The sequence below is a fragment of the Gymnoscopelus braueri genome (genome assembly GCF_963280865.1).
Source record: "Gymnoscopelus braueri genome assembly, chromosome: 19".
NCBI classification, from domain to species: Eukaryota; Metazoa; Chordata; class Actinopteri; order Myctophiformes; family Myctophidae; genus Gymnoscopelus; species Gymnoscopelus braueri.
The window spans coordinates 40,330,870-40,352,728 of record NC_137621.1 but is presented as its reverse complement, the minus strand read 5'-3'; the positions used below and the strand labels follow the sequence as shown (position 1 = coordinate 40,352,728).

The following is a 21,859-nucleotide window of genomic DNA, read 5'->3' as shown; positions in this document are numbered from 1 at the left end:
AACTTTTTGTGGGTTTTTATTTTTCGTAAATTAACGGCCCTACTTGATCATATTACGGCGTCGCACAAAAGCATCCAAGTGCATGCAAGTAGCAGATCCACAAGCTCGAAACGTGGCACGAAAGCGACGCGTTTTGAGCTTGTCGATCTGCTACTTTTGCTATTTTTGAATTTGAATCCTGAAAAGTAACAGTTTGGGACATATGAGGTTTCCACTCGACAGAGACGATATAGGGATGTGCATTCATTCTGTAGGGAATCTGTGATGCACAGCACATCTTCTGTGCACAGTCAAATCCTGAGTGTTCATTTATCCATTTTGTACACCCCTCAGAGTTCAAGACCGGATAAGAAGCGTTACTGTAGGCCCGGTGGAGGGTGGTGGTGGTGACTGGGGTCCCAATTGATCTCTTACCCAGATGTGCGTGGGGATTTATGCGGTGCTGTCCTACTCGCAGCGTCTGCTAACCTCTTTGCTGTCCCACCCTCATACTGTTCCCCCCGCCACTGCTGACCTGAGCTTGTTTTTATTTATTTATTTTCCTTTTTGCAACTCATTTCATTTTTCTCCCAATTTAGTCGTTATGCCAATTCCCAATTCCCCCCCCCCCCCCCCTGCTGCATGTACAGTAGGCGGCCAGTGACTTTGACCAGTTTCACTTTCAAAACCTTTGCATCATGCATGTCACACAAACAGAATGCAATGCGTTTTGTTGATATAACAAGTTTTTTCATATAGAGTCCTATCCACAAATCCACCATTTAACTTCCACAATCCACATTATCAAAACCATTCTGTTTGTGTGACATGCATGGTGCAAAGGTTTTCAAAGTGAAACTGGTCAAAGTCACTGGCCACCTACTGTAGTCCCAGTCACTGCTGCTAATCACCGCTGTTTGGTTCTTGTTTGCATGGTCTCTCCTGCGGAGGAACATGCTATCCTTCCCAGCTCCGCTCCCCACTGGACATGCGCCCCGACCAGACTGTAGGAGGCGCTATAGTAAAGTGACTGTAACTAAAAAAGAATGGCTGACCTCAAAATACAAGTGAGCATAGTTTAACTCCTTGAACTCCTTGGTAGTAGCATCCTCTGCTACTATACCGCCCACCACCCCTCCTTTCTCTGTAAATATACCTTTTTTATATTGATGCTGCTGAGTTTTCGACCAATATGTATTGTGTTGTATTACTGATGAATTGAGTACAATGGACCACAGTGGAAACGTACTACCTGTATTGTTAACACACATGTTAATAATAAAGTATTCAATCAATCTAAAACAGAGATCACCCTCCTCAACCAGCTTCCCACCGTCAAACATGGCTAACTGCAGTGGTGTAAAGTACATTTATCAAGTACTGTACTTAAGTACAATATTATTGAGGTCCTTTTACTTTACTAAAGTATTTTCAATTTTCAATACTTTTACTTCTACTCCACCTTACCTGAGAGGCAAATATTATAATTTTACTCCACTAACTTTAGTTACTAGTTAATTTGTAGATTTTGATTATTATTACAGCCCTATATACATTTCGGCTATTTGAAAATAGCCAATCTACAAGCTCACAATGCGTCGATTGTGAGCTTGTAAATCTGCTATTTTCAAAAGACTTTTAGACATTTTACACATTTGAAAACTTGCATACCATTGTGAAATGGGACACTCTGCATAATGAGAACTTTCTACTTTTGGTACTTTAAGTACATTTTGATACCAATACTTTTGTACTTCTACTCTACTTTTACTTTACTGTAAATTTCAAATTCCGGACTTTTACTTGTAACAGAGTACTTCTACATCGCAGTATGATACTTTTACTTAAGTTAATAATGTGAGTACTTTTTCCACCACTGGCTAACTGTGTTTGTTCCAGGCCAAGCCTGGATCCTGAAAAGTAACAGTTTTGGACATGTGAGGTTTCCACCCGACAGAGACGATATGGCGTCAGTCCAGATTTTAAAACGTTGTATGGGGTGAGCTGTAAACACCTCCGTAAGTTGCAATGTCCCGAGGATTTCTCCCTTGCCTGCACTCTTTATGGGTAGCAGACACTAAAGGCCTGGGTGAATATTCAAAACCACTCCGGGCCATGCTGTACGATGTGATTGTGTCTGTAATTTATTTGCAGGGCTAATGTTGTCAGCTGCTCGTAAGAATGGTTTATGCCGCGTGCTTACCTTAACATGTGGTCCCAGACAATGCTATCCTCGCTCGGAGCAAGAGCCAACCCATGAGAACACGATGTAGACAGCAGAACCATTCCCTCCATTTAGCCTTATCCCTCATGCTGTGTTTAGTCAAGCGTCCCATCTTGGGTGCTAATAGAATGTCTTATAACATTAGTATGTGGTAATTGTAGCCTTAGGGAACCAAGGGTCTCAGAGCCATGTGGCCCATAGGGGCATGGGAGCCCATCTCCTGTTTCTGTAGCGCGAGGCGGCTTGATGTTCAAGTACATCCCCCAGCCATGATGTACAAGTACGGGATTCCCTCTTCCATTGGTGTTTCGCCCAGGTGGGTGTGGTCATATGCGGAAACCTATTACCCTAACCTTAACATCACAAAAAATATGCCTAAACCTACCCTCAACCCTAACCCTAACCTCACAAAAAATATGCCTAAACCTAACCTCAACCCTAACCCTAACCTCACAAACACTATGCCTAAACCTAACCTCAACCCTAACCTCACAAACACTATGCCTAAATCTAATCTCAAAACCACCCCCCACCGGGGCGAAACACCTGGGTAAGAGAGAGTCCGGTACAATTACACCCCCTGGACATGGCGCTATAGTGCTGTATGTCGCAGGGACTATACCCCCAATCCAGCCCATAATGCTTGGAGTGCCAAGCAGGGAGGCATTGGGCCTCATTTCTATAGCCTTTATGACCCGGCCGGGGAATCGAACCCGACCTCCCCAATCTCAGGGCGGACACTCTTAACCGCAAGGCCACTGACTGAGCTCATAACATATGCTGTACTACAAATGTGTATGATTAGCTACTATTGTCAGATTGCATTTGTGTACCTTGATAAGCTCCTATCCATGACGTTCACATACAGACATTCACTGATGGACTGTATAGCAGTGGTTATCAAAGTAGAGTTCAGGGACTCTCTCAAGGTTCCGTCAGGGGGTTCTAAATTGACCCGTATAGGTCTGTAACTCCTGACGGTATACAAATGGAACCAAATGGACCCTAACGGGTCCATTTGGTTCCATTTGTATACCGTCAGAGTTAAGGGGGTATGTAAAAGTTTGAGAACCACCGCTGTATAGCAATATATCGTCACTGTCAGCAGAAACCTTATATCTCAAAATTTCATTTGATGCCCTACTTCGTCATGTACCAGAGTGTCAAGCAATGCGACGCATTGCGAGCTTGTAGATCTGCTATTTTCACTATTTCTGAACATTTTCGGTCCATTTCCTGAAAAGTAACGGTTTTGGACGATATACTTTGCCCCTCATAGAGACTTGCAGTATGATATATGGAGGACCAAAAGGCCTATATTGTACATATAGATGGTCTTTGGATGTCTCTGTGGTAACGGTGCGGTGTATCGCGTTTAACCTCCGGGCCACAGGAATCGGCAAATATTTGTCGAGGCTTATAGCATGAAACCGGCCCTTTATGACCGCGGCATGTCTCCTGACAGTTGTGGGGGGGAAACCCTGCGTGGTTTGGAAGACGTCGTGGCGTTTTCATTCTTTCGTCCGCAGCCTCGCTCTGGAAGAGCGAACCGACCGGAGGGGCTGAAGGTAATGAAAGATTGCAGGGAGCGCACCGCACACCGCTTACCAGACGACACGTATGCAAATCGATCATTTCACGGGAATGTTTCTCATGCCTGTCAAGATCGGAGCGGCCGGTGAGGTTGGAGAGCTGTTTTAGTTTGAGGTAATGACGTTCTTAACCACTTAAAAACGCTATGTAATTTGTTGTGCGTCAAATAGCGAACATAGCCGATCTACACCCTTGTAGATCTACAAGCTTGTAGATCGGCGAGTAGGGCTATTTTTTAAATAAAAAGAAATGCATTTAAATCCAGGAAATTATGTGGATCTCGGGATCCACATAGAAACGGCTCAGTTGTAGATCTTGGACTTTGGCTCCACAGTGGATCTCTTCATGTGACCAGCCTGTTACATCACTCATGTATGACATCAGTCGCCTATGACATATTATCTGTGACGTATGGCTCCAAATGTGGGCAAGGTTTCAGCGAAATCACAGCTCCATTGACTTCTGTTAAATATTTATATAATATTATAAAAAGTATAAAACATACTTGAAAATAATTAGTGGAGGTACTTCTGTGGCCTATTGGCGGCGTGCACAAGACATTTGGCGCTGGTCAGTCCAGCAGTTTGTGAGATTAGCTCCAGACAGACAGACAGACAGACAGACAGAGACACATTTTAACAATTTATTCATGTATAAAGGAGAGCATACAAGGACACAAATATTAAAGGTACAGTTAAGGTTACATTCACGAAATCATGGCATTTGTCTTCGTGATACAACAAGCATATCACTCTGTAGGTCACAGCGTCTCCGGCCCACACACACACACACACACACACACACACACACACACACACACACACACACACCCTGTCACAGATGGCATTGTGACTCTAGGCTTCATGTGGTTGATTTGCTTGACTTTAATCAATGAGATATCCTCGTGTTGTGTTGAGTGGCGGCCCACAGATATCCAACACAGAGAGCTTATTCTAATGGAGAGTCCAGTGTTTTCCCCCTGATATTACTACAATGGAATAGATAACAGAAGACCATGCAGGGTTGTTCAGCTGGACCATCGATCACATGACGTTCCACTTAGCGCCAGGGCCTGATAAATGGTGTGCATGCAAACACTTGAGCTTCTGGAAAGTTCAAATTGAAGTGGCCACAGCAGTGGTTCTTGAAACTTTTTTGATTCCAAGGACCCCAACCGGTTTTGTATGCATTAGGGCACAGGCCCCCATTACTCTGAGAGTGTACAAATGGAACCAAATGGACCCTTACAGGTCTATAACTCAGAGAGTGTACAAATGGAACCAAATGGACCTGCAAGGGTCCCAGAGCGGAGCTGTAAGCGTCCATTTTGTTCCCAACTATCAATCAATCATTTAGCTGGGGAAACCCCCTCAAGGACCCCTGGGGGTCCCCGGACCCCACTTTGAGAACCTTTCTAGTGTTTGTTTGCAACGTGACAGGCTGGCCGATGCATTTTACAATGTGTGTGCATCTCATACTGTGTGCAATGTTCATCACCATGGGTTGTGTTGACATCTCCTGTCAGCACAGCTCAGCATTACTGGATAGATGCCATCGTTACTGCTTTCATGTTGTCACTATCGGCGGGCAGAAATCTCCAAAACTGGGGGGAAAAAAAGAATCTGTGTTCCAATGGATCCAATGTAGTTATTATTTAGTCACAAGCTTGTTAACCCATTCAATACGGGGACGCATCAAAAAATAGCTTTAAAAAATGGCAGATATACAAGCTCATAGCGCGGCACCGAGTGCCGCGTTATGAGCTTGTAGATCTGCTATTTTCTGAGCAAATCTTTAAATATATATATTTTTAAAAGAGAACAGTACATATTTTGTTCTAGGGACCCCCCAGAAGCAAAGATTTGAGTTACAAATGTTACAAATGTTACAAATGTTCACGATTTTTTAAAAATAGCAGATCTACAAGCTCATAGCGCGGCACTAGGTGCAGCACAATGAGCTTATATATCTGCTATTTTTTTGAATAGCCAAAGAAACCTGAAAATGACACAGATGCGTTCCCGGTCTTAATGGGTTAATACTTTTCATGGGTTAAATATTTTATCAAACCTACAGGCAGACATAACCACTTTCAACCTGGCAAGCCCTATTTTGGGCATCTTATTATCCTATATTAAAATTGCCTAACGGGTGGGTCAGTCGGTCGGGGCGGTTGGTGGACCACCGCGGGCCCTTGGGGGCCCCTGTCCCCCATCAAATGCACATAATTCATAACCTGGCTCCCACACTCATTTTCTTTGCCCTCCATCATCCACTGAGTGTGTACATTGGGACATCATGGACCCTGGCCAATGGCAGTTGTGTATAAAAACAACACACAACTGCAGGTCTGGAGGACAGATGCAGAATGGATGCAGGGTTAGGGGGGAGGGATGCGCCTATAATGGCAACCCGTATGTGACCCACAGTGGTGGAAAAAGTACTACATGTTTTTACTTAAGTAAAAGTATCAATACTGCAATGTAGAAGTAGCCTACTCTGCTACAAGTAAAAGTCCAGAATTCAAAATGTACTTGAGTAAAAAAATTATTATTATCTATTTCTGGCCATTACGATTTTTATTTTTTTTATTGTTTCAAAGTAAAAAAAAAGTGCTTAGGAAGCGAGATACAGCCCTTTTCAGTTTTAAGTTAAACAAGGAGTGGATGGAGCTGCAAATCTTCAGATAATGATATATTGGGTTCCAAAAGATTTATTTTTTATTTTTATTTTTTAGTTTTTTTCAATTTCTTTCACGTTAATGGCACTCAATGAGTTAAAGTACCAAAAGTAGAAAGTACTCATTATGCAGAATGTCCCATTTCACAACTTTTCAAATGTATAAAATGTATACAAATATTTAAAAAATAGCAGATCTACAAGCTCACAATGCGAAGCATCGCGACGCATTGTGAGCTTGTAGATCGGCTATTTTCAAATGGCCGAAATATATATTTGTATATACACACACATACATACATACACACACATATACACACACACACACACACACATATATACTGTACATACACACACAGTTAATCACCGACCCCCAGTTTTGGAACCATTGGTGTAGAAGAGGATCTGTGTTTCGATGTGGCAGGTTGAGGGTCCACAGCTCCAGGGTGGGGTGCAGCACGTGCACCCAGCCACCCTTACTGCATGAGAACTTTTGACCCATAGAGCTGGCCTATCAGATCTGTGGAATGGCGGATGGCCCCATGGCGCGTCTGCGTCTGGCCGCCGTGCTGCACCTTCACTGGCATCATGAACCCATGGCTCACGTAGATGAATACGATCCTGAATACGATCTGAACACTCCACAAAACTCATTCATGCTGAGTGTCGGCTCTCACCCAACTGTAAGGGTCTTCTCCAAAGTAACGTTCAACTCCAACATACACGACATAAACCAAATGCACATTATATGGAGATTAGATTTTCAACATGCGCTGATGTCAGACACTACAGAAACCATTTATTATCAGATGTGTCGTTTTTAATTCATCAAAAAAAGATGATGATGACGATGAACAACACAGATTTGCGTACAGGTATGTGTCCCCTGGGGTTTCTCTGATACGGCCATATATGGGCATATCAGTCGGATCTGCGGTGCGGCGTAGGTGTGAGGGCATGCGGCCCAAACCTCTAGTTAAAAAGAAAGTGCACAATGTGTCATGCAAAGCGCTATGAGGTTGTAGATTGCCTATTTTCTCTACTCTTGCGCGACACTGTCATATGGCAAAGTATAAAATAGGACTTTCATTTATGAAAGAAATGGTTTCTGCCTGACAGCAACTATATATACTGTAGGAATAGATCTCTGACGGATTTGCATAAAAAAGAGAATTGAGCCGCCCCTACACATACCAAACGTATCTGAAAAACAGCATGTCTGAAGTTTTCTGTTACTGTACATGGAGTATCCCCCCAAAAATTAACATAATTGCACTTATTGAACCACCGACATTGACTAGGGTGACAGAATGCAGAGAATTATGGTTGGTAGTTCGATGGCCTTTTGAGCACCCTAAATAATGGTTCTATGCACATGGCAGCTGTAAGCCACACCGGTAGTCTTTTTGGCCCCATGTGTTTTTCTTTCTGGCTGTAGCCTGCTCCCTGCACTTTCTCACTCTGTCAGCATCGCTAGGTCAGGGTGGGTTCAAACCACTCAGTGGTGCCGCTAAGTGTTTCTTAATCCTGTTATTTTATTAGGAAAGGAAGAGGCCGTACATCAGACGAGGGTTCGGCATCGGATAGGATCGGAGAAGGTTGTTTCTGCCTCTCGGGTGCACTTCGGAAACCGTCTCTGCCGGGTGGAAACCTCATATGTCCTGTTACTATTCAGGATTCGAATTCCAGAAATAGCAAAAGTAGCAGATCTGCAAGCTCGAAACGCGACGCTTCGCGCCGCCTTTCGAGCTTGCAGATCTGCTACTTTTGATGCTTTTGTGTGACGCATGTAGTATGATCAAGTCGGGCGTCAATTTACGAAAAACGCAAAAAGTTAAACTATGGAGTTAAGAGGTTTCTGCCCGACAGCAACGAAATGGCTGTTGAAGACCCTGGCGTCTGTTAGGTAAGACTGGGTCAGACCACCTGACCACACTGTCAAGCCACAGGGAGCCTCGGTTCAAACAGGATCTCGAGCTACCCTATCTCCTCACGCCGTATCCAACGAAAAGTACGACTTTGTGAGGGGGTCTCAAGCTCCACTGGCAAAACACTTACTTATGTCGGTGTCGTTTGCAAGGTCTTGCGCCGTTAATCCTTGTCAGCGCTGTCTGCAATAACCTTCAATTGTGGCCTGCGTTTTGATTCACAGACTTTGTACAGAGTCTTGAAAGATAGATTTACCTCTGTGGTGTTGGGCACAGCGACCAGCAGCTCTAAGGCCAGTCGGTCGGTCGGTCAGTCGGACGGTCCACAAAAATTTGGCGTGTGTGTGTGTGTGTGTGTGTGTGGGGGGGGGGGGCTCAAGAGGTAAAGCAGCCATCTGGGAACCGATTACATCCCCGGCTCCTCCTGGCTTTGTGTCGAAGTGTCCTTGAGCAAGACGCCGAACCCCTAACTGCTCCCGATGGCCAGGATAGTGCCTTGCATGGTTTCCTTCGCCGTCTGTGTGTGTGAATGTGTGTGTGAATAGATGAATGTACAGTAATGCGCTGCACTTTTGACGCTTTTTTGTGTGCTGTACCGCACTTTGGTCAGACTTTGGTTGTTTTTAAATGTGCTTTATAAATAAAATGCACTTGACTTGACATTGTGTAGTACTTTGAAGAAAAGGCGCTATAGAGATATAGGGCATTTACCAAGAATGTGTGGATGCATACGCGTATGTACTGTAGTCACAGCTACAGTATTGCAAATTAATTATTTTTAAAAGAAATACCCGTTCAGTTGTAAATGATAAAGTCCAATGCATCTACAAAAGATACAAGCTGAACCTTATTTCCATCATTTTCTTTGGTGTATTATTATTCCGTCTGGATGTCTCATCATGAGACCTTGGACATGGTCGTTTTGATTGGCAACAGGACCGTTATTACAGAAACAACTGCAGTACAGTGAGTTCCACAACTGTGGGACACCTAAGGGACTGCAGAGAAATCTCTCACCCCCGAAATGCTCTATAGCAGTGGTTCTCAAACCTTTTCACGTCAAGGACCCCCAAAATGATATGTAATTGGCGCCAGAAGAGAATATTTATGTAAAATTATTATTCAACATTTTCAATATTTTTCGTGACACACTGTGGGCTTGTGCATCTGCTATTTCTGCCAACATCTAAATGGATAAAGTGGTTAAAATGATTGTGATGTAGCACTATTTGATTTGAACCCGGATTCCAGCGCAAGTGCTGACATTTTTTACCATTGAGCTAATAGAGCCTGCCTGCTTGCTCAGGGGATAAATTGAATCTTGACCATCAGGTCAAAATTCTTGCCATTTGTTGGTGTTCACTCTCCTGATTGGACGAAACTGGTATCCCACCTGAATATTTATTTACTGTTTATTAAAGGCTGGAGAGACACGGAGACTCCTGTCCTGTTTCACTTTTTAACCCCCCCAACCATGTTTTATTTTATTTTTTGCTTTGTCCTGTGACTATGTTGTTGCACAGGCCTGTTTCTGTTGCTACCCTCCATGTACAGCACTTTGGTCAATCTTGATTGTTGTAAATGTGCTATATAAATAAAGTTGTATTTTATTTTATTTGAACCAAAAAACATTACTTTTATTTGACGCAAAAGTGAACTAAATTTATATCCCTGCCTAGTTATTGTTGACATAGTTGTCAGTTTTTCCCCGGGTGACTCAATTGATTCTACTGGGATGAAATGCTGGGAAGGGAGGCTCTGTACACATTCAAATACAGTGTTAATGTATCCATGTGTAATTCTGAGGGTGTAACAAATAGAACCAAGTGCATTTGGTTCCATTTGTACACCCTCAGAGTTAAAGCTGTACTAGTGACTACAATGTTATGTTTGTCCAATCAACGCTGTATCTTCTATTGAGACATTTCGATTATGTGTCTGGTTTGACACGACCGGGTGGCAAGGTGGTACCGTCTGAAGGTCAAAATTCAAGTTCTTCTTCCCCACGGGGCAAGCAGGCAGAGTCTATCAGCTCAGTGGTTAACATTTCAGCACTTTGCACAGGAGGAGACCGTGGGTTCAAATGTGGGGTAAAAAAAAAAGAAGGAAAGTTCCAGAGGGTAGCTTTAAATTAGCGCTCAGGATAGTGCTGCCGTGCAGATGACTTACCCATGTGTTGTCCCTGTATATCTGCCACATGAGAGGCAACGGGTCCGTCCTCGTGTGGATCCAAGGTGCCGCCCCCGTGTTCCTTCCTGGAGCATCACCGGAGACACCGACGCTCTTCAAGGAGAAGGCTGTCAAAGTGTTTAATTCTGGAGCACGATGCTGCTGTTGCTGCTGCCTCCGGCCAACACACACACACACACACACACAGACAGACACACACGTGCACACACGCACGCACGAACACAGTGGTGGAAAGTACATTTACTTAAGTACTCTACTCAAGTATAATTTTGAGGTATTTGTACTTTACTTGAGTATTTCCAATACTTTTACTTCTACTCCACTACATCTCGGATCCAAATATTGTACTTTTACTCCATTACATTTATTTGAAAACTTCAGTTACAGTTACTTTGTAGATTTTGTTTATTATTACAACATATACATTAACCACTTCAGCCCTATATATATTTCGGCCATTTGAAAATAGCCGATCTACAAGCTCACAATGCTCACAACCCCAAAGATGAAATTAGTTGATCTACACTAAGTATAAATCAGGCATAACTCTAAACCTAACCTCTAAATGCTTCTTCCTAACCCTAACCTCTTTTCCTAATTGTAAACCTCAACTGTACATTTACCATAAAACAACCGTTTTTCTTGTGAGCATCAGGGAATTGGTCCTCTGTCTATTTCTCAAATTCTACTATACTTTTGGACATTACTGCTAGACATTTGGGCCTCACAAGTATAGTAATACAATTAGGCCTACACACACACACACACACACACACACACACACACACACACACACACACACACACACACACACACACACACACACACACACACACACACACACACACACACACACACACACACTCCCACACCATGACCCCAATCACAGGTTCATCCCCGCAAAGCTCTGCTGTGTGTCTTCCATGAATTCCTCCCTCTCAGCAGTGTGTTTGTGTAGAGAGAGACACTGTGGACGTAATAGATGTGTGTCGGAGGACCTGGTGAGCTGACAGATCTTGTTGTTGGCTGTATTGTATTGATTGGCTGTATTTTAGAGCCGAGGTCACGCTGCACCGCTGGCCACTTGGACCCCATGCCGTTCACCGGTGCATGGAATGGATCTGATTCTGAGCACAGATGGCTCTGTTGAAATCCCTTTTTTAAAGCTGCAATCCACAACTTGTAATGGCAGTAAATAAATAAATAAATAGATAAAACAAAATACTTTTTTTAAAGAAAAAGGCATTCAAATGGGTCCCCAGCAAGTTAATAGTTCAAATTAAATATTTGAAAAATCTTTTAAAAGTGTATTTTTATTTATAAAAAAAACATAATTTATTTATAAAATTTAACACAAATCCTTTCAGATGGGCGTCCCCGGCCACGATGGCAAAGGGCTCCCTTCTCTTCCATTGAGAAATGTAGATCCTGGTGTCGGGGAGGATTCTTACTGGTTGACAAGTAACCCTGCCTGAAGCTCATACGCCTAATATCTCCCCTGGCCAAACTGAAGGCGGATTGAGGGAGTAGATGTTTGGTTTCCCCACGTGGGAGACCTGGCATTCGAATCCCGGCTGTTAACAGTTGCAACTACCTCTTTCCGTCTGGAGATGACATAAAACTTACGAACTGTAGCTTTATCAAATCCACGTTTTCAAATCATTGTCATTTACATGAGTTGGACCTGAAGAGGTTAATGCTCCATATGAACTCATCTGTGATGTATGAATGTCATCTGTAGGAAAATATGAAAAGAGCCAACGTCAGACAGATTGCAATAAATGCAATCACATTTAACGTTTGGAAAATCTAAATGTCTGTCTCTGTTTCACTCCCATTCATTTCCTCTTGTTTCTTCCCCCTCTCAGATGAGTTGAAGAAGCACTTGGAGGTGCGTAGGATGCAGAGAGCTGCCTGTGGTAAGTTCACCTTGTGGGTGGATTTCTGTGCAGCAAAAACGTTGCCAGACATCTGACATAACAGCATGACAGGCTAGTCCCTCTGTGCATGACCAACACTTTTGGAAATTAACCACTTAAGCCCTATATACTGTATATCATTCTACGGCTATTTTTGCTATTTTGGAAAATGCCGAAAGTTAAGGTAAGTGATATTTTTGGGTTAAAACAAAAAGTTTTTCATTAAAAGGTTAAAGCCATCTCTACAACTCTTTAATAAACAGAAAATACATTTTCAGGTAGGTGACAAAAATCCGGAGAGAGTACCCATTTATCAGCCATTTTTTCCCGCTCATTTCTTTGTGTCATCACTTCCAATTTCACTTGTTGTCTCCGTCAGGCCGAAAGGCATCCTGTCCGTCCGTCCGTCTGTCCGTCCGACCGACCGACCGTCCATGTCTGTGTGTGTGGTTCCATCTGTGGACAGCTAATCTCCGGCACCGTTGGCATGATGGCAGCGAAACTGTGCACACACACTCCCTGCCAGAGCAAAACCTCTGCCCCAAAAAGATTTTTTAGCTATAACTGCACCGATCTACTTTGTATGCGCAATCCCTAGAAGCCAAGGAAAAACCTTTGCCCTGCATTTTTCACACCTGCCATTTATAGCGCCACCAGGAGGCCGACTTATGTAAAAAAAAAGAATTGTATTACTCCAAATTTCACGCAAATCAGTACACATGATCTATAGGTCATGTAATCAAGACAGATCTGTTTGCTAAGATTGGTATCTCAAGTTTGCAGTAGTGGCTCGTTTTTAACAAAATGCCGCAAATCATGAACGCAGCGTCCGATTGTGGTGAAACTTTGCACGCACATTTGCACTACGTTGAGGAACAAATGCCACCCTTTTAACGTTGCCCTATTATAGCACCACCAGGAGACAGAATACATTTTTATATTACTCAAACAAATTGTGTCCAAACATCACACAAATCGGTACACATTATCTCTATAGTCAAGTGATCAAGATGGATCCGTCCGATTTTTCATTTTCCATTCCGAACATTGCTGGCCCACAATAACCTACCTGACCTGTGCTCCGAGGAGCACTTTTTCTAGTTTAATCTGTATCCTGACTGAGTTCTCTATCCTGATTGGATAAAGGTATCCCGACCTGAAATGCTTAGTCTTTTTAATAATGAGCTTTAGAGACATGGAGACTCCTGTTACTGAACAACAGAGGTGGGACAAAGTCCCTATGTTGCAAGTCCAAGTCGAGTCTCAAGTCTTTGCTCTCAAGTCCCGAGTCAAGTCCAAGTCAACACAGCCAAGTCCCAAGTCAAGTCCAAGTTCTCAGCTTTTTGTTTCGAGTCCCACACAAGTCCTTAGCATTTTGGTTCGAGTCCCACACAAGTCCTAACCTTTTGTTTCAAGTCCCAAACAAGTCCTAACCTTTTGTTTCGAGTCCCACACAAGTCCTAACCTTTTGTTTCAAGTCCCAAACAAGTCAAAATGTTAATTCAAGATATGTAAAGATTTACATAAATCATGAGCATTTTTCACAATTTGCATTTGTTTTAAAACAAGGTTTCTTCCAGGCCAACAGAACGCAGATACTGTACTTTTAATTTCCTCCTTGAGGACAGGGTTTAAAAGGGCCCTTTTTAATGAATATAATGTAATTTTGTACAATCTGTATGGTAGAGTATGTTACTACAATATAACTTATACAATCAGGGTGGTTGTATTTTGTCTCCCTGCTCTTCTATTGAGACATTTAGATAATGTCAAAGGCCATGTCTCACCTAGACACAGGATCTGACACAAATTCAGTGTATCCTCTGATCAAGCAGGCAGGCTCTATTATCACAATGGTGAAATTTCAGCAATTGCACTGGAAACCGCGTTCAAATCCGGGGTAGAAGAGGAAATGTATATAGCGCTGAAGTGGTCAATGTATGTTTTGTATTAATAACCAAAATCTACAAAGTAACTGGTACCTAAAGTTTTCAAATAATTGTAGTGGAGTAAAAGTAGGCTAATATCTGCCTCTGATATGTATGTAGTTGAGTAGAAGTAGGTAGCTGATATATTGCACTTTTACCTTAGCGCTAGGTATACTCTTGGTTGCTTGTTTTTGCAGAAAATGCACTTAGGACTTCTGGTGATTAGTAGTTTCGTTCCCTACCTATGTTGAATGCACTTACTGTAAGTCGCTTTGGATAAAAGCGTCTGCTAAATGACTGTAATGTAGAAGTAAAGTACTGAAAATTGCAAATACTTCAGTAAAGTAAAAAATAAGTCAAAATTGTACTTAAGTAAAGTACTTGAGTAAATGTACTTAGTTACTTTCCACCACTGGTTATACTGTAGTTTGCTCTTAGCACGCCGTAATGTTAATGTGAAGTATAGGTCTTGCCTTGCATACTGCTTTTCTCGTCTTGTCTTCCACCTTGTAATCTTTAAAACCGAAAGCTATAACTGCTGGAGTTGACATTTTATTCCACCTGGCTTCAGTTCCAGCAGCGACGGCAGGAGTGAAGCCGGTGTGTTGTTTGTTTGGTAACGTGCAACATGTGGGCCAGTGTTGCCAAGTATCGGGAGAGAAACAAGCGAACCGACTTCCAAAAACAAGCCAAAGTTTGTCCAAAAGTTAGGGTAAATAAGCAGCTTTGGCAACACTATACTAGGTGTCACTGACGGCCGGGATTTCTGACTAATAACATTATAGTTGATGCACACTTTTTAAACATTTTTGGCTTGCTTAAGTGACTTGAAAGTGACTTGAAAAGACTTGAATTTTCAAGTCAAGAGGGCTCAAGTCAAGTCAAGTCTCAAGTCTTTAGCGTTCAAGTCAAGTCAAGTCTCAAGTCTTTGGAATTCAAGTCCCAAGCAAGTCCAAGTCTATTTTTGATTTGGTCAAGCAAGTCTAAAGTCATCAAAATCGGGACTTCAAGTCAAGTCGAGTCTCGAGTCTCGAGTCCAAGTCCCCACCTCTGCTGAACAAACACTTTATAAACACTCTATAAACACTCTATATAGCAATGCAAGTTGAGAATGCATGCCCCAGCCGCTTATGTAATACCGTTCTACCTGTTGTACCTGTTGTACCTGTTGTACCTGTTGTCAGAGTACCCGGTGCAGTACCCACTAACATACCGATCGACTAAATATGGAGAAACGGGGGTCCCTGATGTTGTCAGAAACTGCTGACGCTGTGTGATCACGCACATGGGCATACAGGAATAGAGTTCTATTGTGCACGCCACCACTTTACTGACGCAAAGCTCCGCCAATCCTCGGGGTGGCCAATCAGGGAAGTTGATGTCTACACCCCCAAACACACCGAAATTCGGTGCGTCCTCCACAGACCCGCGGACAGACAGATGCAAATATTCGTGTTGTTTTTTTGTTCTTGTTGGTCCGATTCCCACTCGGCACTGCACCCTCTGGTGATATGGGACACATGCGGCAAGTTTGAGGTCGTTCGATCTGACGGTGCCCGAGTTATGCCCGGGACAGTCTTACACACACACACACACACACACACACACACACACACACACACACACACACACACACACACACACATACATACGCACATACACAGAGGTTTCTACAATTTATAGACAGATAGATGTTTCTCCTAATGACATGCCCAAAATAGGGACGCCATGGGTTGAAAGTGGGCAAAATGTGTCACCTTCACCATTCTCTCTCTCCTGCACCCCAGGCATGCTAGTTTTACAATTTGGAATATTGGAACAGCTTCTTTTCTTTTCTCGCCTGTTCAAACTCGAATTCAGAACGCTGCTTGCTGCGCCCATTCATCTGACTCACTGAAGCAGTCACAGTCGCCTGCCTGCCACAATTGAGAAGTGCTCTTCACCACCGACTGTGTAACGCCACCGAGTGCAATTGAAAGTTATAGAAAACGTTGTACGCAACAGGGGCTTTGCTGTGTGTTCAGTAGCAGTACCACTTGAAAGCGGCTGCAGTTAAGCCCTCAGTGTGTGGAACAACGGAGAGTGACCAACGTCTGGGTGGCATGTCTCTGTGACTCCTTGATCCCCGCTGGCTGGCTGTTATGACCAGTGACGTACACGCTTTGACAGGGGAATCTGGTTCAGGGTATACAAACATCTCTCTCCGGTTCTGACGCCAAGAAGCCTGTCTTGTTATTTGGATGCCCGCATCAGAGAACACTTCGCAACAGCCTGGTTTCCATTATCCCGGTATTAAAATAGCCCTCTTTAGAGGGAAACGCATAGACATGCACACACAACACAAAGACGTGTACACCAGATACTCCCCGGAGTCTTTTTCGGGGAACTATTAGGAGCATTTTTTGCAGTGAGTTGAGTGTATATTTGCCTGATTGTTTGCCACATATCCCTTCCTCAGACTGTAAAAGAAATATCTTTTTACAGTTTGGTTTCTGCATTGTATGTTAGGTGTATCAGAGGCCAGTACGCAAGTGGAGGAGGTGGACCCCGTAGAAGAAAACCTGCGCAAAGAAATTGAGGGGGAGAAAAAGACGTGAGTACAGTACGGAAGATGGCAAGCACTCACATTACATACCTTGACAACCAAATGTTTTTCATATTGTGTCCCAAGACCCTCCTCAGTGTGACTGAGCGCAGCAGACGCAGGTGAAAAGATGAATTTGGTGTTTCTGCTGTTAATGTCTCCCGTCAGTTACAAGAGCGCCTTTGGCCGCCTGAAGGCGATGAAGACGGAGATTGAGCACCTGCAGCTGCTGCTGGAGAGGGCAAAGGTCAAGCTGCAGAAGGACTTCCAGGAGTGGTGGAGTCAGGAGGAGGCGTCAAACGTGCAGGTGACCGACAGTGGTGGAAAAAGTACTCGCATCTTTTACTCAAGTAAAAGTATCAATACTGCAATGTAGAAATACTCTGTTACAAGTGAAAGTTTACTCGAGTAAAAGTGCCAAAGTATTGGTATCAAAATGTACTTAAAGTACCAAAAGTAAAATTAGTCATTATGCAGAATGTCTCATTTCAAGTTTTCTAATGTATACAAATCTCTTGAAATTAGCAGATCTACAAGCTCACAATGTGTCGCATGGCAACGCATTGTGAGCTTGTAGATCACCTATTTTCAAATGGCCAAAATGAAGTGGTTAATGTATGTTTTGTAATAATAGTTCAATCAAATCAAATAAATAATAGTCAAATCTACAAAGTAACTAGTAACTAAAGTTTTCAAATAATTGTAGTGGAGTAAAAGCCTCTGAGATGCAGTGGAGTTGAAGTAAAAGTACTGAAAATGTGAAATACTCCAGTAGTAAAAATACCTCAAAATTGTACTTACTTGAGTAAATGTACACCACTGGTGACCGACCCTTGAATGAAGCTGCGGGACGCTGTCGGGGAGAAACCTTTTGTGTCCAAGACCGTTACTTTTCAGGAAATGGAAACGAATAACCTGTGTTCCAATGGATTCAATGTAGTTATTATTTAGTCACAAGTTACTTTTCATTGGTCAAATATTTATAAAACCCACAGACCCACGTTCCCTGTCACGTTCCACGTTTTTCGAAAATAGATCAAATAGCAAATCTATAGACTCACAATATAAAGTGATGAAGGTTGGGGTAGGCTAGTATTTATTTATTTACTTTTTTTGGAGGGGGGAGATTAGTACCTGCAAGAATGTCATTCCACTTTCACCCAGCTGCCTACTACTGGGCCAGTTTGTACCAGCCTCCAGTAATTGGATTGACTTTGCTGAAGGCAGTGTCGTCCTTGTGGATTCTCTGCTGAATGACAATACCTTAGAGTCACAGAGAAAGTCAGCCATCACAAGAGAGCATGGAAAATCATCACCACATCGGATATCAGCATGCTATCCGTTTTGGCTCGTTACACAAAAGTATCTAAAGCAGCAGATCCGCAAGCTTTGATTGATTCATTCAATTTGGTATTGACAAAATCTCATGTACAAGTGAACACAGGTGCATACGACAGTCAAAAGGATAGACACAAGAAAGTTCGAAAACGTATTTCCGTTGTGGTCCAATGGAAATGCTGTAAGTTGTGACTGTTCCCAAGTTGTTCCCATGAACAGCAAGTGTATCTTCTTCGTATGATGTTGCATCTCATTTGTACCACTTAGCAACTTTATTTGTAACTTAGTAACCACAACTTATAGCTCAGTTGAATGAAATTAACTTACATTTGGGCTGCAAAAGCGAACAGACATTGGGCATCCGTAGCACCCATTTACAAATAGCTCAGAATGTTTATGCCATTGGTTCTCAAAGTGGGGTCCTCTGCAAAATGTGTTCATACATTAACACACACACACACACACACACACATACATTATCATCACAATCATTTTAAACACTCCATGTATACATACGTTGGCTATTCAAAAATAGCAGATCTACAAGATCATTTCAATGCCGTGCTGCGAGCTTGTACATCTGCTATTTTTGTCATTTTTCGAGAATTCTCAAAAATGTTTGGATTTTTTTTTATAATTTTGGGGGGTCGTTAGCACGACAAAGTTTGAGAACTACTGATTTGGAAGTCATTTGTAGAATCGGCCTCAGGTTTTAATGGGTTAAGACAGAAATCTGCAGACCAGATTATAGCACTGAGACAGCAGCACCATCAGCACGTAGCCTTAGCCGTCGAGGCCTTTAACACAGACAGCATGTTCATCTGAGGCAGGGATTCTCAAACTCTTTCATTTCGAGGACCCCCCAGTTTGATCTTCATTAAGCCACACAGACCCCCCATTTGATAAGATTTACATCTCTGAGACTGGGACCTTGATCTACACTGTAAAATTCTTGATTATGATCATGATCTCTTGATCATGCACATCTGCTGCTATGACGCACCTTTATATCTTATCTCAGGTACCATGTGTAAATACATGTAGATAACTTGTTTGTTTTTTTGTTGTCTTGTTTGATCTCCTTTCCCCCTTCTTTTTCTTCCCTTTCTTTATTTTCTATGGAAATAACGATACAATGGGAACTATGCACGAAAAACGAATTTCACCCACTTTTTTACTTCCGTAAACCTGTGATGTGACAATAAAGCTGATTCTGTAAATCAATCAATCCTAACTCTGAGAGTGTACAAATGGAACCAAATGGACCCGTAAGGGTCCATTTGGTTACATTTGTACACCCTCCGAGTTACAGACCAGTATGGGTCCATTTGGTTCCTAACTTATCAATCATGCTGGGGACCCCCTGGAACTGGGGACCCCCTGGAACCCACTGAAGGACCCCTGGTGGATCCCCGGACCCTACTTTGAGAACCACTATTCTAATGAACTTCTTCACCCAGCGATGTAGTGTGGAGTGGAAAAGACATGAGCCAGCATGTGATTCCATCCTGAATGGCATTTTTGTAGCATTAATGTAGAATATATGTTTGCAACAAACTTCACAAGAACGGTGCTATTTATGGACGACAGCCATGGATGTGTTTCCAAAGAAATATTACGAGCAAGTCTCAAACTTCCAGTATGTGAGCTTTCAACCGTAAATCTGACTGGGGAAAAGCCCTGATTTACAGGATCGTGCACGGACACAGACAACGCACGCACGCACGCACACACACACACACACACACACACACACACACACACACACACACACACACACACACACACACACACACACACACACACACACACACACACACACACACACACACACACATGTGCGCGCGTCGATATCGTCCTTGATCAGCTGGCGTGCACGTTTCACAGTCTAGCCCTCAGAGAAGACTTGAAACAGAGAAACATCTGACCAGCAGACTCCTCACTGGGCCTGTACTACACGTTGGGTTTGTGTTTTTGATCTCATGAAAAGAGGAAATCTTATCCCTCTCACATCCAAAAGCAAAGGTTCAGGGATTTATTTCTGAATCACAAATGGGGGGGAAAAAAAAATCACGGAAGTCTGACAGACAGACCTTGTGTGTGCAGATTCCGTTCTTTTTTTTCCTTTTACAAGCAGGAAGCCTGGGCCTTGTTTCTTGCCAGTGTCAGTTGAGTTCCAGCAGTGATGGAAGAAGTACTCCGATTTTTTACTTAAGTAAAAGTATCAATACTGCAATGAAGAAATTTGTTTGCGTTTGCGTTGTGAGCTTGTAGATCGGCTATTTTCAAATAGCCAAAGTATGTATAGGGCTTAAGAGGTTAATGTTAATGTTTTGTTTTACAAAGTAACTAGTAACTCAAGTTTTCAAATAATTGTAGTGGAGTAAAAAGTACAATATTTGCCTCTGAAATGTAGTGGAGTAGAAGTAAAAGTATTGAAAATTGGAAATACTTAAGTAAAGTAAAAAATACTTCACAATTGTACACTTGCCAGTGTCCGTTGAGTTCCAGTGGACATGTTCAAGCGCTCGTTGCCCTGGTCGATGGGAAAACAGCGCCACATGTAATGGATTAAACATGAGTAAGACAGGAACAATTAATGATATTCTAAGTTTTAAGAGGTTATGGAACCGTAAATAGACCACAGAAATAGCTCGGGGGGCCTTTGGAAAGAGACCATGAGTTTATACGCTGTGGTGTTTCTGTCGTTAAAAATGACAATTCATGACTCCTCCTCGGCAGGTATCTGAGTCAGAAGCCACGGCCAAATGTGAAGGATCTGGACAGCCTGGTCAGGACCTACAGCCGTCTTCACACGGAGCACCACCGTTTAGGTAAAGATCCATTTCACTCAGTCATCCTCTGTCTGTCTGTCTGTCTGTCTGTCTGTCTGTCTGTATCAGTGGTTCTCAAACTTTTTTGTTTTTGTATTTGGCTGCGGACCCTCATCTGAAAATATTTTGTGCCAGGGACCCCCAGAAGAGAAGATTTGTGTTTAAAAAAAAAAAAAAAACATTAACTAAATTACTTTAGCTGCGGACCCCCTGGAACCCCCTCAAGGACCCCTCCCCCTTTGAGAACCAATGGTCTACATTGTTCTGTGTGTCTGTTTGTCTATGTGAGTCTCTATCTTCAGTATCACTCTATCTGTCTGTATATCTATATACACTATATATCTTTCCAACAATCTATCTATCCACCCATCCATATTGATCTATATGTCTGCCTGCCTGTCTGTCTGTCTGTATCTATCAATCTATTTTTCTACATGTCTGTCTCTCTGTTTATCCATCTATCAGTACTGACCTATATATATCTGTCTCTTCCCCTACTGTATGTCCTTGCATATCAATTGATCTGTCTATCAATATTGATTTGTACCGGATGTCTGTCCCACTAGCTGGCTGTCTGTCTGTCTGTCTGTCTGTCTGTCTGTCTGTCTGTCTGTCTGTCTGTCTGTCTGTCTGTCTGTCTGTCTGTCTGTCTGTCTGTCTGTC

General features: G+C 42.7%; 1 protein-coding gene across 1 annotated transcript in view; it reads left to right on the top strand.

Moving 5' to 3' along the window:
• Nucleotides 1-21,859, top strand: part of kif6 (kinesin family member 6) — a 117,326-nt gene that overhangs the window by 86,006 nt on the left and 9,461 nt on the right. Inside the window, exons 16-19 of the mRNA XM_080414058.1 lie at nucleotides 12,462-12,512; nucleotides 16,949-17,033; nucleotides 17,193-17,331; nucleotides 21,105-21,196. Of these exons, the coding sequence (XP_080270184.1) occupies nucleotides 12,462-12,512; nucleotides 16,949-17,033; nucleotides 17,193-17,331; nucleotides 21,105-21,196 (367 nt within the window). The remainder of the gene's footprint in view (nucleotides 1-12,461; nucleotides 12,513-16,948; nucleotides 17,034-17,192; nucleotides 17,332-21,104; nucleotides 21,197-21,859) is intronic.